This window comes from Penicillium canariense, assembly GCF_028826845.1.
Source record: "Penicillium canariense strain IBT 26290 chromosome Unknown utg000002l_segment0_segment0, whole genome shotgun sequence".
In the NCBI taxonomy this organism is placed as follows: Eukaryota; Fungi; Ascomycota; class Eurotiomycetes; order Eurotiales; family Aspergillaceae; genus Penicillium; species Penicillium canariense.
The window spans coordinates 2233067-2247330 of NW_026622729.1; the positions used below are offsets into that span (position 1 = coordinate 2233067).

Consider the following 14264-nt stretch of genomic DNA (forward strand, 5'->3'; position numbering starts at 1 on the left):
AATGCAAATGCGAAACAGAAAAACAGAACAATTACAAGTTGCAAAAGAACCCAGAGTGTATAGTGAATAATCAATGAAAGTCGAGGTCCGGCGCAGCCGCGGTGAGGATGGGATGATTCTGATCAATGATCACCTCACTGTACCTCTGAAGTACCCGGGAAGTCGTGATGTGGGGAGGCGAATTAACAAGCCATCTCCCGCTTGGGCCGTTGAATCAGTGTCGCGAATGCAGCGATAAGACCAGGGGGGGGTCCCACGGGTTCCAGGGTTCCAGGCTATGGAGGCAAAAGTGCCAGTGGAAGGATGGGGGAGGAGGGAAGAGGAGGGAGAGAATTAGGGAGAGCAGGAAGGGCGATCGAAGCTGGGTGTTATAGGGAATCCGATAGCTTCCCTCCGGTTGGGAAACCCAGACGGGAACCGGGAAGTATCATTCGAATTTAATATCATAAAAAAAATGCGTAGGGGCAAAAAAAGTGGAACAAGATAAATAAAGACGACATCGCAAGCGCCTGGAAAAATTCAAAAATTACCAAGTCTTTGCAAGGCCGATGCTACCGTCAGTGCGTCCCGTATAGAAGTCGCTATGGCCTGGTTAGGGACACGCCGAGTGGGTCCGGTATCGCTGGGGGTCTGGGTCTGGGTCTGGACTACGTCGGCTCGTAGTGTGGAGACATAGGGTCCCTCCGATACTCGACAGTCAGATTATAATGAGAATGATGATATTATAATCATCATAAAATAAGATGATAATAGAGTATACCATTACGAAGGCGTATCGTTGGCGTTTATATCGGACACTACTGAATTGTGTCCCTATGCTTCTAGTCCATCCGGCATGTACCGGGTGTACATCCACAGGTACCACTGGGGCCGAAGTGAGAGCGGCTCTCCGAATTTTCCGCAACATGTGGCCCCCGTGCACGAGGACGTTGGGGGATCTCCATTGGCGTTTGAATCGCGATTGCTCGCCCGGACACTACCACCAACTAAACCTCCCGGGTTACCTGCTTCTGGGCTTACTACAGACTAATTTGACTATCTCGCTACCCTAGGCTATCCTAGGCGCAGTACGGAGTGCAGTTTACAGGACACTAAAATTCCTGCACAAGATGGTATCCCTCTTAAGGATGATAGGCATAGGTATGTACGGAGATATTACTCCATACTTCTCAGCCCACTTAGAGCGCTAATCCCCAGCCCACCCGTCCACCCGTCCACCCGTTGCTTCGACCTGTGTTTCCTGTTTTTTGCGACCACTGACGTACTCCAATAGTATCACCACATCCACTCCCCAAACAGAATACCCCTGTGGTGCGATCACCGGGAGTTGCGACCGGGATGTTGATTTGGCCTTTTTGTCCTTTTCTTCTTCTGCAAGAAACTATAATTGCGATGGAAGACCATCGGTGAGAGCGAGCGCGGTACACCGTGCCCGTTGCATACAGATCCTTCCATTCTCTTATCAACGATCTGTTAGCGGCGAGGGCCCGAGTCCCCAACTCCGCCAGCCGTCATTGGACCCGAAACTTGCGACAAGAAAACCGAAACCCTCCCCCACGGACCAAAGTGCATGACTCGCTCCCCACCAGCCTCTGGAGATGCCCCATGCATGAAGCGGCGCATATGCGCAAGTGTTGAAGCATAAACCCCCTCCTTCCTGCGATCGCTGGCCGAGCCCCTTTGGCATTGGCACCGACCACGGGCCATGGGACTCACGGGACACAACGCGCAAGTCTTTTCCTGTTGCTCTACGTGTAGAATGGCCCTTGGCGATCTTGCCCAGAGGTGGTCTTGTTGCCCATCCGACCATGGAAAGGCGCCAATACGAACGCTTCGCATCCAAGGACAGCTTCGCATTGCGACTGTCCCGAACCAAACTCTTCGACTGTTCCACCAATTGGTGTGGGACGTTTTATCCTTATCTTTCCGTTATAGTTCGAGTGTATGGGAAGCGAATGCAAGGAGGTGTTCAGTTGGCCTGGATGGTGGTATTGGCAGTGGGACGCGACCGTAGGGATCAATTGCTCTCCATCTTTTTCTTCGACTTGATTCCCCATTGGGATTCTCCAGGCTACACCAGCGCTTACACGGAAAGTGGGCGGTCGCGAAAGATGGGGGGCCCGCAGGGCCATAGCCCCCAGCATGTCATTTCTCTGTGACATGCAGCATGCATTTGGATATCTTGCTAACGCTTGGAGGTGGATCGACAAGCTGCACTCCGTAGTCTCTAGTCTCCAGTCTCCACGGCCCGTGCTGCAAAACCCGGAGTTGGGAGGGTTAGGGCCGACCGACCGAAGCACGTCCTCTTCTTTTGGCTCTCCTTCCGCGAACAGCTGCTATAAAGTAGGGTCTGCACGAGAAACAAGGGACAGATATATCATCTACCAAACAGATTCAACAATTCTTATCAGGACTCAATCTCTCATCAATTGGCACCCAGGGGTGAAGCGACCAGAGAACCGCTCGCTGATATATACTGAGCCGGGGCAGTGGTAATTCCACGCGCCGGCCGGACCAGTGTATGACGTCAGGATGCATTGGACAGGCTCGAGAGTTGAGAACTTCCTTGGTTTACTTTTCTTGGCGAGGGTCTGGGCCCCCCAGTCGCTCGTGCAGCCAGCGAGTATTTGCCCTGGTACCGTGTGCGACGATCGGGTCCATCGAGTCGCACTACTCCGTGCTCTGAGGTTTATGGCCCCGGGCAAGGCTGCTATCTAGGATGCGATCAGCCGCAGCTATCTAATCTTTTAATCCAGTTCCACGGTACGCAATTGCTGGACGTTCCAACTCCTATGCGACCCGCCGCTGCCGATGCCGATACCTTGTTTCTGGAACTTCGTAAACACGATGGCGTAGTAGCTCCTCTAGAGCCAACGTAGGCACTCGATAAATACTATACTTGAAGCCCATCACGAAAGGGGCGTTGCTACTGCACCGGAGTGTCACCCCTGTGGACATGGGGTATAATGGATCGGTGCTCTGTACTCCGTATCACCACTGCCTTTCGGACAACTCTATTCCGTGTTTCACGATACACCAGCGCCCCAAAAAACGTTGAGACTACTACCGCCTCGCCGGGAGGCGCATGTCTCACTGAGCAGTCCGGGAAAAATTTCCGTACTCGTTAGATATCAAGCTTGACCAAGCGCCCGGGCCACAAACCACCCCCTTTGTTGATGCTGATTCTGATTTAGCGGCGCAGAGTTTTCCCTTTCCTCGCCACCCCCAACCATTGTCAGTAATATGATTAGGTACCATTTTGATCCGTCAGTGGTAGTTATCGCTCGGCGCTGGCTGTATCTTGGATCAATTTTGATTACCGCCTGGGCACACTAGCCCGTTTGGCGAAGCCGGCCCTGAATGGAGCTCGGCCAGGCCCCCATCGTGAAGGTCGAGACCGGATACTAGTTCGGTGCTAGCTAGCTCTGCCCTAGCCTCACTAGTCGCTAGACTCTCGCGAGCGCGTTCATCATGACACTCCGCCAGCTCCAACCCTGCGATCAGCCCCCTCTGCATAGCCAAGGCTGTTCGGGATGTTGATCGCAAGTTTTGTTTTGACCCTCGCACCAACACCCCCACCTCCATCTCCACCTCCCTGGAGGGGCTGTCTCCCGCAATTAGTGTTGCGGGATGGACCCATGCGCCCGCGGAGCTTCAGGCTGGAAATGTCCAGATGGCCCGACGGTGTTGGACAGGGTCTTGTGCTCCATGCACCTCTTCTCGATGTATCTCACTGATAAGGGCTGTATGTGACCTGGACTGCTGCGGTGGCCCGCACGGTCGCAGAAGGTTTCTAACTATGTCTGTAGCCACGGCACGGCGATAACGCCCGTTGGCTGGCCGGCCTCCCTTCTCAACCACGAAGTCACAAAAACTTGGAAGCTTCCCGTGCGCTTTTCGTCCAATGTCGACCAAGGGGGGTGGTTCGCAATATTTTCTTCGGCTGGGTGGGCACTGCATCTTGTCCAGGCCACCGAGATCGCAACTTGCGCTAACGTGAGCTCTGTAAGTCTAGATGATTGTCTGGGTGCATCGGTCTCGCACTGACGATGATCGGCCCATGCCACCATCGAATCACGTCGTGTGCCATCCCGAACGGCCGTCGTGAAACCTCCTCAGTGGTGTGGACGAAGTGCCCGAGCGCAGCGACCGGAATATTCTAACGGGGGGGTTGGACGTTGGATTGGCAGCTGGGGCGCGAGAGAGTTCAGCCCTAGATCTTAGTTTCTGACACGCCTGAGCGCTTACTCTCCTATACTTACTCGCGGTCCACTCTTCACGATGATCAACAAGGTTTCTGGGTCTGATTGCTGGGATATCAACCTTCACTTTTGTCTGGACGAACAAGCGACCTAGACCGCTCGCGATCGGGCTGCTTCTCCCCTCCCAGGCACATTTCCATCCTCTTTGACTCACCGGTACCAATGCTCTGCGGCATCCGACACGGTCCCCCGCCTGTGTGGGCGTTATTGTGGCTGAACCTTGAATTGAGAGTGTGCTTCGGCACCAGGCGTGCCGAGCACTCGGCCATACAGACCGTTCACCTCTGACCGGGGCGTTTGAGACGAGTGCTGATGTTTTGGTTTGGCTTCACACTGGTCGTGCCTTTTGTTTCCCCTAGACGCCGACCGTCTAGGCCCCCGCCACCGCTCTCCAACACTGGAGAGTTGTTGGGTGAACGTAATCAATGACGACGAAATGGACCTTTCCGTTCTTTGCTGGAGACCTCGGGGAAGCTTCCCCGCGAGTATCACCATGTCAGCGCCATTGCCCTCACAATGTGCACCGCAGTACTCGTGCACGGATGCGCGGATCCAGCCGTGGAGGGATCTGAGCTGGTGTCGAACTCCCTGCGTGCGGCTCCCTGTTCATATTGCGGGGTCTACGGGTTGTTGCAATAGCAAGACCGATCGCCCATGAGGTCGATACCACTCATTCGCCGTCCATCCAGCCTTATCTCCCCCGCATTTTGGGTTCTCAACCAAATGTCGGTGTGACTCGCCGTCAATCGCCGTCAATTGACCGTTCGAAGAACCCTTCTCCCATTGACCAATTGTGGCCGAGGCGGTCAATTTCGACTCCCTGTGTAACAGTTCTGGGAATCTAGGAAGTCTACACAGAGTTGATTGATTGACTAGCATAAGCCCGAAAGCTCTAGAGCCCTCATTCCCTCGTAAAATGGCTGGCCTGACTCCCTATGCAGTATCTCAAGCAAGCCCTTGCACTCTATTTGCATTGCGCGGAGGCACATGACCTCCTTTTCTTATCCCGCAGGGACGCTGCCACGTCTCCACGGTAGTTGTTGATTGCAGGGGTCGAAAACAGTGATGGGGCCCATCATTTGTGTGCTGTGTACCTTAGGGATGTGTATAGTTCCCCTCAACCATACGACGCGCTCAGGCGATCAGGGACCACAACGCCAGTCCGTGCCCCCAGATATGTCCTCCCCATTCCAGTCCTATTCTCCGTACATGTACGATGCCCACTAGTGTTCTCCGCGTACGGCGATGAAATAGAAACATATACTTCGACTCACCGCGCTAATGCATGGCATGCAAGACAACAGTCCAGCGGCGCCCGCTAACGCCCCGACCGCCCCGCCTGGCATAGGTCGACCACAGCCTAGACTTGTCGCGCGGTAGTCAGTGCACCGCGATCCGGAGCATGCGACTCGGTGGTTGGTCGGGGCCAGTGGGGCGCTCGGCTGCGAATAGCCTGGTGGACCGCGCTCTGTACATATGGCGGTGCGTTAGTGCGTTAGTGCGGCGAACTGACAATTTGCGCTGCATGCGTGGGAGGTCAGTGCAGGGCATCATCTGGCTCGGGCTGAGGATCCCGGATGGGGTTATCTCAGGGGCTCCATGCTCTTATGCACTTGTCTTAGCTCCGGGTCGCGGAGTACTGTGTTCCACTTTGCAAGTGTACCCCGAAATAGCGGGGCCTGTACGCCACGGTTAGTCCCCACGGTGCTACTCATGGCCAGCGTCAACAATGGCGCTTTCAATATTTGGATAGCACACCCCGTATGGAGTACGGAGTACAGCTCACGAAACACTCAACTAAAGTTCCACCCCTTCGTATAGGTCGTTGTGCCGACCCTCGGACCCTAGGAGCGGGACCAAAGTAGCTCCCGCTCAGGCTTACGTCGATCATAGCTTGCGGCGCCAGTGAGTTCTTCAGCGCACGGTACTCCGTACTCTGCCAGGCAATGGAGGTAATACTGCAGAAAGCATTGGCAATGTGCCACCTTGAGGGGTTCAGTCAGCTGGGTATACTTGGGATGCTGCAAGCTGTCAGGAGGCAAAATTGCGTGCTGCCGTTCAAGCCACCTCAACAGAATGGTTTCGTGATTGTTCCACGCCTCGAAACCACCATGGCGGGAGAGGCGCTTGTCGCCGCCACGCCATTGTTCCGCTAGCATCCACTCAGAAGCAGTGCTGGGCACCGGCGTCGCCCGTGTAATTCTGATAACAAGCTCCCGACGAATCATGTCCGGGCCTTGCTGTTATGTGGCGGCGGTGCCACGGCGCACTAAGTGTAGTGGGGCTATCGATTCTCTACTGTCGTTGGGGCTAAGCTGCTCGTCAATGGATGAAATATGCCAACAAAGGTACAGGGCTGCGTAATGGCAGTTAGACCCGGCTAGTCGGGTGTATTATTCCTGTTGACTCCATTTTTATTTTCTTTTCCTGATCAGACTAGACCGCGCTTGCTACTGTGATTGTCAATCTCCCGTCGACACTACTAGGATACAGATAACTTAGGGAGGGACAAGGCCCTCATGAACTGTTGCAGCTAAGTCATCGATGGGCCAGTTAAGGTCCTGATCTGCTACCCGCACAGCTACACGGACGTAGATCAACCTTCCCGAGTGGAGGTCTGGGGAGGTCCGGGGGAGGTCTGGATTTGGGGAGTACTGGGGCCCAGAGGGCCTGGGAGCGTTGGTGGTGTGGATGTTGCGCTGTCCCGCATGGTGGAATGACACGCACACCGGCAAACGGCACATCGAGGATACCCAGAATCCTAGCGGCCCACAATAGTTGTGGGCTCTGTAGGTGAACTATGTGAACTTCCTTATTGCAGATGATCAGTGCACTGCTATCAAGTGGAAGCTCCTCCCAAATCCCTCCCCCCGCGGAGACCAGGCGACACGCATGCGCCCTGCACCCCTGGGGATTGCGGGGTGCAGCCCACCTGCTGCCTGCCACTTCACACCTCACACTTCACTTCGTTATCATCCTGGCCTGTTCTCGAGGCTATGCCGCGGATAGGAGGTACCCCGCGATGGCGTGGTTTGAAAGTGTCCGCACTGTCCCCAACGGCCCATGCATCGCCCTGCCGCGATCGGGGTTGGCAGCGTAATCGAGCGAGGAGAGTGCACACTAGGACTAGTCGTATTTGCTCTCGAAGGCCTCGATTTCGGTTCTCCGCTCTTTCCGTACCCCTCGTCCGACCTCAAGCTCTCCACAATGCTCTGCGCGGACCTCCCAGCCACAACCGGCTCAGTGAGTTCGGACCCCAGATACTCGATGCAGCACGACTGGCCTTCCCCATGTCTATAGAGCACGGCGCTAGGTACTCCAGCCTACACAGCTGACGGCCGTTTCACGCGTGCATATCGCGCGGGCAGATCCGTGATGAAAGACCTTTTGCATGCCTATCAACAGAGCCCCCGGGATATGTCTGTAACGCAGAAAGAGCTCCTGGCGCCTCGGCACAATCTACTACGCAAACGAGAGTTCCGGTACTCCGGCGAGCACAACCCTCTTCCAGAGCCACAACCGCCCTCGTTCTCATGGTACGCCCCGTAAACAGTGGCAATCAGAAACTCAATCGTGCACATGCCCCAACCGCCTTCTCACCGCATGGCTCAGGTCTTCAATTTGTTGAATGAGTTGGCGCAGCCACGCCGCCACAGCGCCGTAGACGACGTCTGAAAAGAAAGTTTGCAAAGCCCAACAGCACTAAGCAAAACTTTGCGGTTGGATCCCGCCCCCTCTTCCCCCTAGTGTGGCGAGCCAAAATGGTCCGGTCCAATACGGAGCAGCGACTTGTGTGCTCGGGGCTTTGTAATTTTGTAGTCACTAGGAGGTATATCTCCTGTCTCCAATGGGAGCGGGGGCGTCTCGGTGCAACGCAGGACGTCTGGGGCGGGTGTTGCATTGCCACCACCATGGATGTACTCTAGTTGAATCTGGAACTAGAATGGGTTTTGCTGCTATCCATTGCAATTGCTGTTGCTGGTCGGAATATTATTTTCTCTCCATCTATGATTTCTCGCCATATGTCTCTGAGTCCACTCTTTCCTGTAAGCTTTCTACTTCACCGAGAGTAATATGTCTAGCCTATCCACTCTGGGCATCATGCACATAGCGAATATCACTAAATCTACCACAGCCGATGAATATAACAGTTGAGATCCAATAACCGGCAATATCACGATCCATGCAATAGCGAGATGAACATGCTCCGAGAAAATTTCGCCAGATCATAAGTCCCTACCAAAACCGCCACACCGGATTCGTCTAATTTTTTCACAGTCGTACTTGCCAGGTTCGCCGTGCCGAATAGGTGACCATATCCTCTACCTTTGTCGGCTAGTTGTATCGCCTGCTTGGGAATTGGTGAGACAACGTAAAGGACACACGGTCAGGTTGACAAAGTCGAGCCAGGGGTTGGAACAGACAGAAGTGAGGGCAGTCTCCAGATGTGGCCTTTGCTTGCAGACCATTTCGTGGGTCTCAATTAAGGGCCTAGTGTCCTCCTCACATCTGCTGGCGTTCGGCTCTTTACGGTTGGGTAAATGTGCTAGCATATGGACTACGATACTGACACGCCTCACATCCCAGTATAACTCCTTCAGTTGCTTTACATCTGACTTAAGGCTCCGCACTCTAACTTCAGGGCATATTTACGAAGAGGCTCAAATTTCTGACTCAGATAGCTGGGCAGTGCGAAGTGCCAGCATTGACGAGTCCATTCGGATATGTGTGATGACTGACAAAGTTGAAAGAATGCTAGCTTTCTCGGGACGCTCTCTCACGAACGACTGTTCCGTCAATTCGAAGATATAGCAGCACAGCCCCCTTGTTACTAGGTGCTCCATGGATTCTTGATTAGGAGGAAGAGCTGCTTCTGAACTCTCTTCGAGATCCCAATCAGACTTTTGGCGTTCGGCCTATCTGGACAAAAGCACGGCTAGAGATCACGTCGGCGAGCTAACAGTACATCTACAAAAGCTCAAAAGCATCGATAAGCTCTGTGTCTGAGCAGAATTCACAACTGGGTTTGGTTAGAAGTACGGATTCAAAGAGACCGATGGAAAGTAGGGGCTTCAAAGGGTGACGACAGATGCATGGCCAGCTCCTTAGGGTTCGCATTGAATGGTGGGATTCTTCACTATAAATAAGAAAGGGCAGCATGTCCATTGCTACCTATTATTTGCCCAGTTATGCCATATCTATGTGATAATAGAGCAGTGTTCACGACTTAAAAATAAATAGCCCGGTCGTTGGGCAAGCTTAATAATCAGGCACGCTAACTCATCTACAATCACAACCTCCTTTTGTTGGGCTCTCATTTCTCACCTGGCGGTTTGAGTTGCGACGCGCACAGGCTATTAGCCTCTTAGATTCAGTTTCTACTCTAGCTTGTTCTTTGTTCTGTCAGGTGCGTTCTCTGAACTCAATATCACTGGCGACATGCTCACAATGAGGAAGCTTTTGGGAGTTCGAGTTGTGATCGCGATGAAGGTCACTATTGAGCCTTACAATCCTGAGTGGCCACTCAAATTCTGCGCAATACAAGAGCGACTACGGCTTATTCTCAAGGATGTGGAAATTCTGTCGATTGAACATGTAGGAAGTACCTCCATTCCGTCGATGAAGGCCAAACCTGTTCTTGACATCGATATTATCATCCATGGCCCTTCGCTTGAGGCCGCACGAAGAGCACTCTCCAACGCAGGATATACTGATTGTGGTGAAATGAATATTCCTGGACGATTTGCGTTCCGACAACCAGGATACGGAAAGCTTGATGCGGCCCATGGTCCGGGTACAAACGAGGTGTTACGATGCAACACCTATGTCATGATTGGTGGGTGTCTAGCTTTGAGAAACCATCTCGATGTAAAGAGAGTATTGTTGGAAGATCAAGAGCTGCGCGAAGAGTAGGGGCGGGTTAAGAGTAAGCTGGCCGAGATGGAAGTCGAACATATTGGCCAATATGTAGAGGCGAAGACAGAGACCCTTTGCAAGATTCTACGAAGGGCAGGCTGGGGGGAAGAAGATTTAGAATCAGTGATTAAAGTCAATATTTAGAGCTTCATTTCACAGTTCTCAACACAAAGAAGCACCCTCGCATAGAAGCGCTAACCATACTTCCTTAGCCAACTGATGCGGCTTATAGCTCGTAATGGCAGGATTGAGAATCTTGTAGAGGCGTTCGCATTCGTGGCCCTTTTTAACACACCCCTAGTTGTAGACAACAAATTTTGTATAGACATGAATCTATACTTGCCACTTAATATACAAGTGCTCAGCATTTACGCTGGTCGGAGTTATAACTTATTCCGATGATGTACTGAGATTTTGAGGCCGTTTCGGGTAGATCAGCAAGACTATAGCGTAGATCAAGGACTGGGAGGAGGAACTGGCGACTGCAGAGACCTGTTAAACTGCTTTGACCAGGAAGAGGTTTGCTGATCGGGGGCTACTATCAACCGTTGCATGGATGTGCGATCATCTGCAACTAGCTTGATACCCCGAGACATCTTCGCGGCAGTGGCAAATTTACTAGCATAGTAATCTCGATAATAAAAAGGCAGCTTCACGGTCAGAGTCGGGATCTCTGTCAACTGATATTTCTAGATCAGATCTAGGATGGTTTTTGACAACTCTCACATGGCATGGTGGTGAACTTGCGTTTCAAGCCAGTTAAATGGCGACGCCTAGTGGGACGATGAAACAGCAACCCAACCTTGCTGGGTACTGAGTCGCAGGTCAGAAACTTCCTGGAGTAGCAGCAAACCCGTAAAACATCCCAGCGGGTGTCCGCGCGATTGGTGCTATATTTACTAACCTAAGTGCTGTAAAAACTACTAAGTAGTAGAGATTAACTAGGCGTGATGCGATGATGAAAGCGGGATCGCGATAAGCTCGGTGGAGCCAATTTCTCCCACTTTCTCCAACCTCCGCTGATTTCCCTGGTTCGCCGCTCCCCCGCCTCCCGCTCGTTCCCTGGACCTGATGTTGGGTTTCCCTACACTCCAATATCGCTACACAAACAACTCTCATTCTGCTCATGTCTCAAGTGCAGCAGGGCCTCGGGCTGGCCGACCTTGAAAAAGAGCTGGGATGCTCGGTATGTACACGATCTGATGATCATCCTCTTCCAGAACCCTTCCATTCCTGCGCCCATGCCCCTTACTTTGGAGCCTCACTAACACAGATTCTCGTGCATAGATCTGTACGGAGCTGCTCTACCAGCCCCTCACTCTCCTTGACTGCCTGCACACGTTTTGCGGATCCTGCTTGAAGGAATGGTTTACAGCACAAGGCTCGCGCCGCCGGCCCTCCGGCACTTCTCCCCGATTCACCTGCCCATCCTGTCGTGCTGAAGTTCGTGGCACTCGCCCAAATGCCACCGTTACCACCTTACTAGATATGGTGTTGGTATCGCAGCCCGACCGTGCTAGATCTGCTCCCGAGAAGGAAGAAATCGCAGAGAAATACCACCCTGGAGACTCCGTCTTTCCTCCTCCACAGGACGACAATGAGAGCGAGGAGGATGAAGATGATCGGAGAATATTGGAGGAAATTCAGGAGCTGAGTCTCCGCGAGAGTCGGGCTCAGGCGCGGCGGGAGGCCCGACGGGGCGGACACTCAGACAGGACGCGGGAGAGGAGCAGCAATCCTGAGCGACCGCAGCGCACCTCACGGACCCATGGGGATGCAGAACGTGCCCGGCGTGTTGAGCATCAGTCAAGTTTGCGGTCGCTGCTCAGCCTGTCGTCTGAGGCAGAGACGATGGAAGAGGAAATTCTGCGACAGATCATTGAGGAGGGGTTGCTGGATGACGTCGACTTCGAGAACCTAAGCTCCACACAAGAAGAAGAGCTTAGTGAGCGCATTGCAGATGCCTATCGCCGGAGACATATGCAACAACCGCGCGATAGCCAAGGGCAACGACGCAGACAGTCCCCCGAAGACGCCAGTCGAACTCATTCGCGGTCACAGTCAGCTCAAAGACCGGACGAAACAACCACATCCACGACCAGCCGCGATCAAAATAACAGACGGCCACCAGCATCCAGGCCGCACTTGCTTGATCCAACCACGCAACGCCCGACTCCAAGTCATCACCGAAGGAACTCGGAACAACTCGGTGAGCGCCGAGGACCCTCACCTACCCGGGTAAACCAAGCATCAAATTCAGAAGATACACTGCGGCCAGCTGTTCGATCCTCGAGTGATATGACTGCAGAGCGCACGCGTAGCTCTCAAAATGCGCGGTCAAGAGTAGAGTCATCTTCAACCCGTCCGCGACGAGCCACTGAGTCGGACGAGGGCATATCTGATGTATGGATGGGCGGAGGAAGAGAAAGGAGCTCCTCCCGTAACGTCACCAGCCAGTCTATAACAGATTCTCCAACCTCGGTTTCTTCACCACAACTCGGCCCGCCCATCTCAACACCGACAGATCACTCAGCCCCGGCATCATCTTCGCCTCTTGTCCCAGCCAGATCAGACAGGCGACCCAGATCGTCGCGATCAAACGTCCCAGCGCCTTCCAATGCCCAATACGTTGAGCCCTCCATTTCATGTGATCGTTGTGGAAAAGCGAACATCCAATACGATTTGCACAAAAAATGTCCGAAGTGCAAGGACGGGGACTATCACCTCTGTCTACGGTGCTATCGTACAGGCCTAGGCTGCCTCCAATGGACTGGCTTCGGCTCATCTGCCGAGGAAACGTATAAACGGATACTTGCATCTTCTAATCATCGCTCTGTGCAAGTACGCGAAACTGGTCATGTGCTGGGCTCTTACAAATATGGACGACCTCCAGAGACCGCGCAATTGATCACAAACGGCGAAAGAAAATTGACGAATGACAATCCAGCGCGTCGTCTGAAATCAGGGCTTTTCTGCGACATTTGCCAAAATCCGGCTAACGAATGCTTCTGGAAATGCAGCCAATGTAACGAAGGTGACTGGGGCTTTTGTAACCGCTGTGTCAACCAGGGAAGATGCTGCACCCATCCACTGTTGCCGATTCGACGTATGACAAGCCACCCAACTGCATCGGCGACAAGTACACCAGCGGATGCGAATAGCTTATCCGGACCGTCTGGCTCAGAAAGCTTCAAAATTCTCTCCTTCTCCACCAAGTGCGATATCTGCACCTACCCAATCCCTGCTTCGGTGACGCGTTTCCATTGCCTGCAATGTAACGACGGTGATTACGATGTCTGCACCAATTGCTACCTCAAGCTAGTGGCAACTTCCAAAATCAGCAAGGAGAATGGGCATAATGGCTGGCGACGCTGCATCTCTGGCCATCGCATGATTGTTGTTGGCTTCGAAGATCACGATGACGGCCAACGACGAGTCATCGTGCGAGACTTGGTCGGTGGTCATGCCCTCCAAGATGAACATGTTGGACCTTCTCCCTCGTCCTCTCCAGCCAGCGGTGTCCCTGCTGCATCTCCCGAGTTGGGAACTGGCCACTGGAGCTGGAAAGAAGGACAAGAACGCCGCAAGAAGATTGCTCGTCTCCGTGGCCCTTCCACTCTTCCCAACAGTAGCAGCTCCAACGCCCCGTCTTCTGAGCCCAGCCAAAGCACGGGCACACCTACCTCGCAACATACCCCTCCCTTCCGCCGTTTCCCACCGGATGGAGGCGTCGGCTTCATCGTTCGTGCCAGGTGGTTCTTTTACCCAGAAGAGGGGGTTGAAGACGAGCTGTTCTTCCCAAGTGGCGCCGATATCAAGGAGGTTGACATCATCAACGACGACTGGTACTGGGGCTGCTATGCTGGCCGTAAGGGATTGTTCTTTGGGAAGCGTGTCGAGGTGATAGGGGAGATCCAATAATCTTCGTCTCTGCAATTGCAGATCTTTGTTAACGCGAACCATCCATTACCGTTACGTCTTTGCATGAATATCATGATGATTACGACAGACCTCTGAATGCATGTACGTTTAGGCTGGACACAGAGTCCTATCAAGCTCGATAGGCCATAACATGTCGTATCTCAA

The 14264-nt window shown here is 53.2% G+C and overlaps 3 protein-coding genes across 3 annotated transcripts; all 3 read left to right on the forward strand.

Annotated features, from left to right (window-relative positions):
* Positions 1 to 7325: 7325 nt before the first annotated feature.
* Positions 7326 to 7811, forward strand: N7482_004013 (uncharacterized protein; the record flags this gene model as incomplete). Its single annotated transcript, XM_056686138.1, has 2 exons — positions 7326 to 7505; positions 7563 to 7811. The coding sequence occupies 2 exons, from the start codon at positions 7326 to 7328 to the stop codon at positions 7809 to 7811; spliced, it is 429 nt and encodes a 142-aa protein (XP_056544880.1).
* A 1890-nt stretch (positions 7812 to 9701) lies between these two features.
* N7482_004014 (GrpB family protein) lies at positions 9702 to 10175 on the forward strand (the record flags this gene model as incomplete). The annotated part of the gene is made up of 1 exon (XM_056686139.1): positions 9702 to 10175. One exon carries the CDS (start codon positions 9702 to 9704, stop codon positions 10173 to 10175), a length of 474 nt encoding a protein of 157 aa, XP_056544881.1.
* Positions 10176 to 11304: 1129 nt separating this feature from the next.
* N7482_004015 (SH3 domain protein) lies at positions 11305 to 14099 on the forward strand (the record flags this gene model as incomplete). The annotated part of the gene is made up of 2 exons (XM_056686140.1): positions 11305 to 11364; positions 11466 to 14099. The coding sequence occupies 2 exons, from the start codon at positions 11305 to 11307 to the stop codon at positions 14097 to 14099; spliced, it is 2694 nt and encodes an 897-aa protein (XP_056544882.1).
* Between the last annotated feature and the right edge of the window lie 165 nt (positions 14100 to 14264).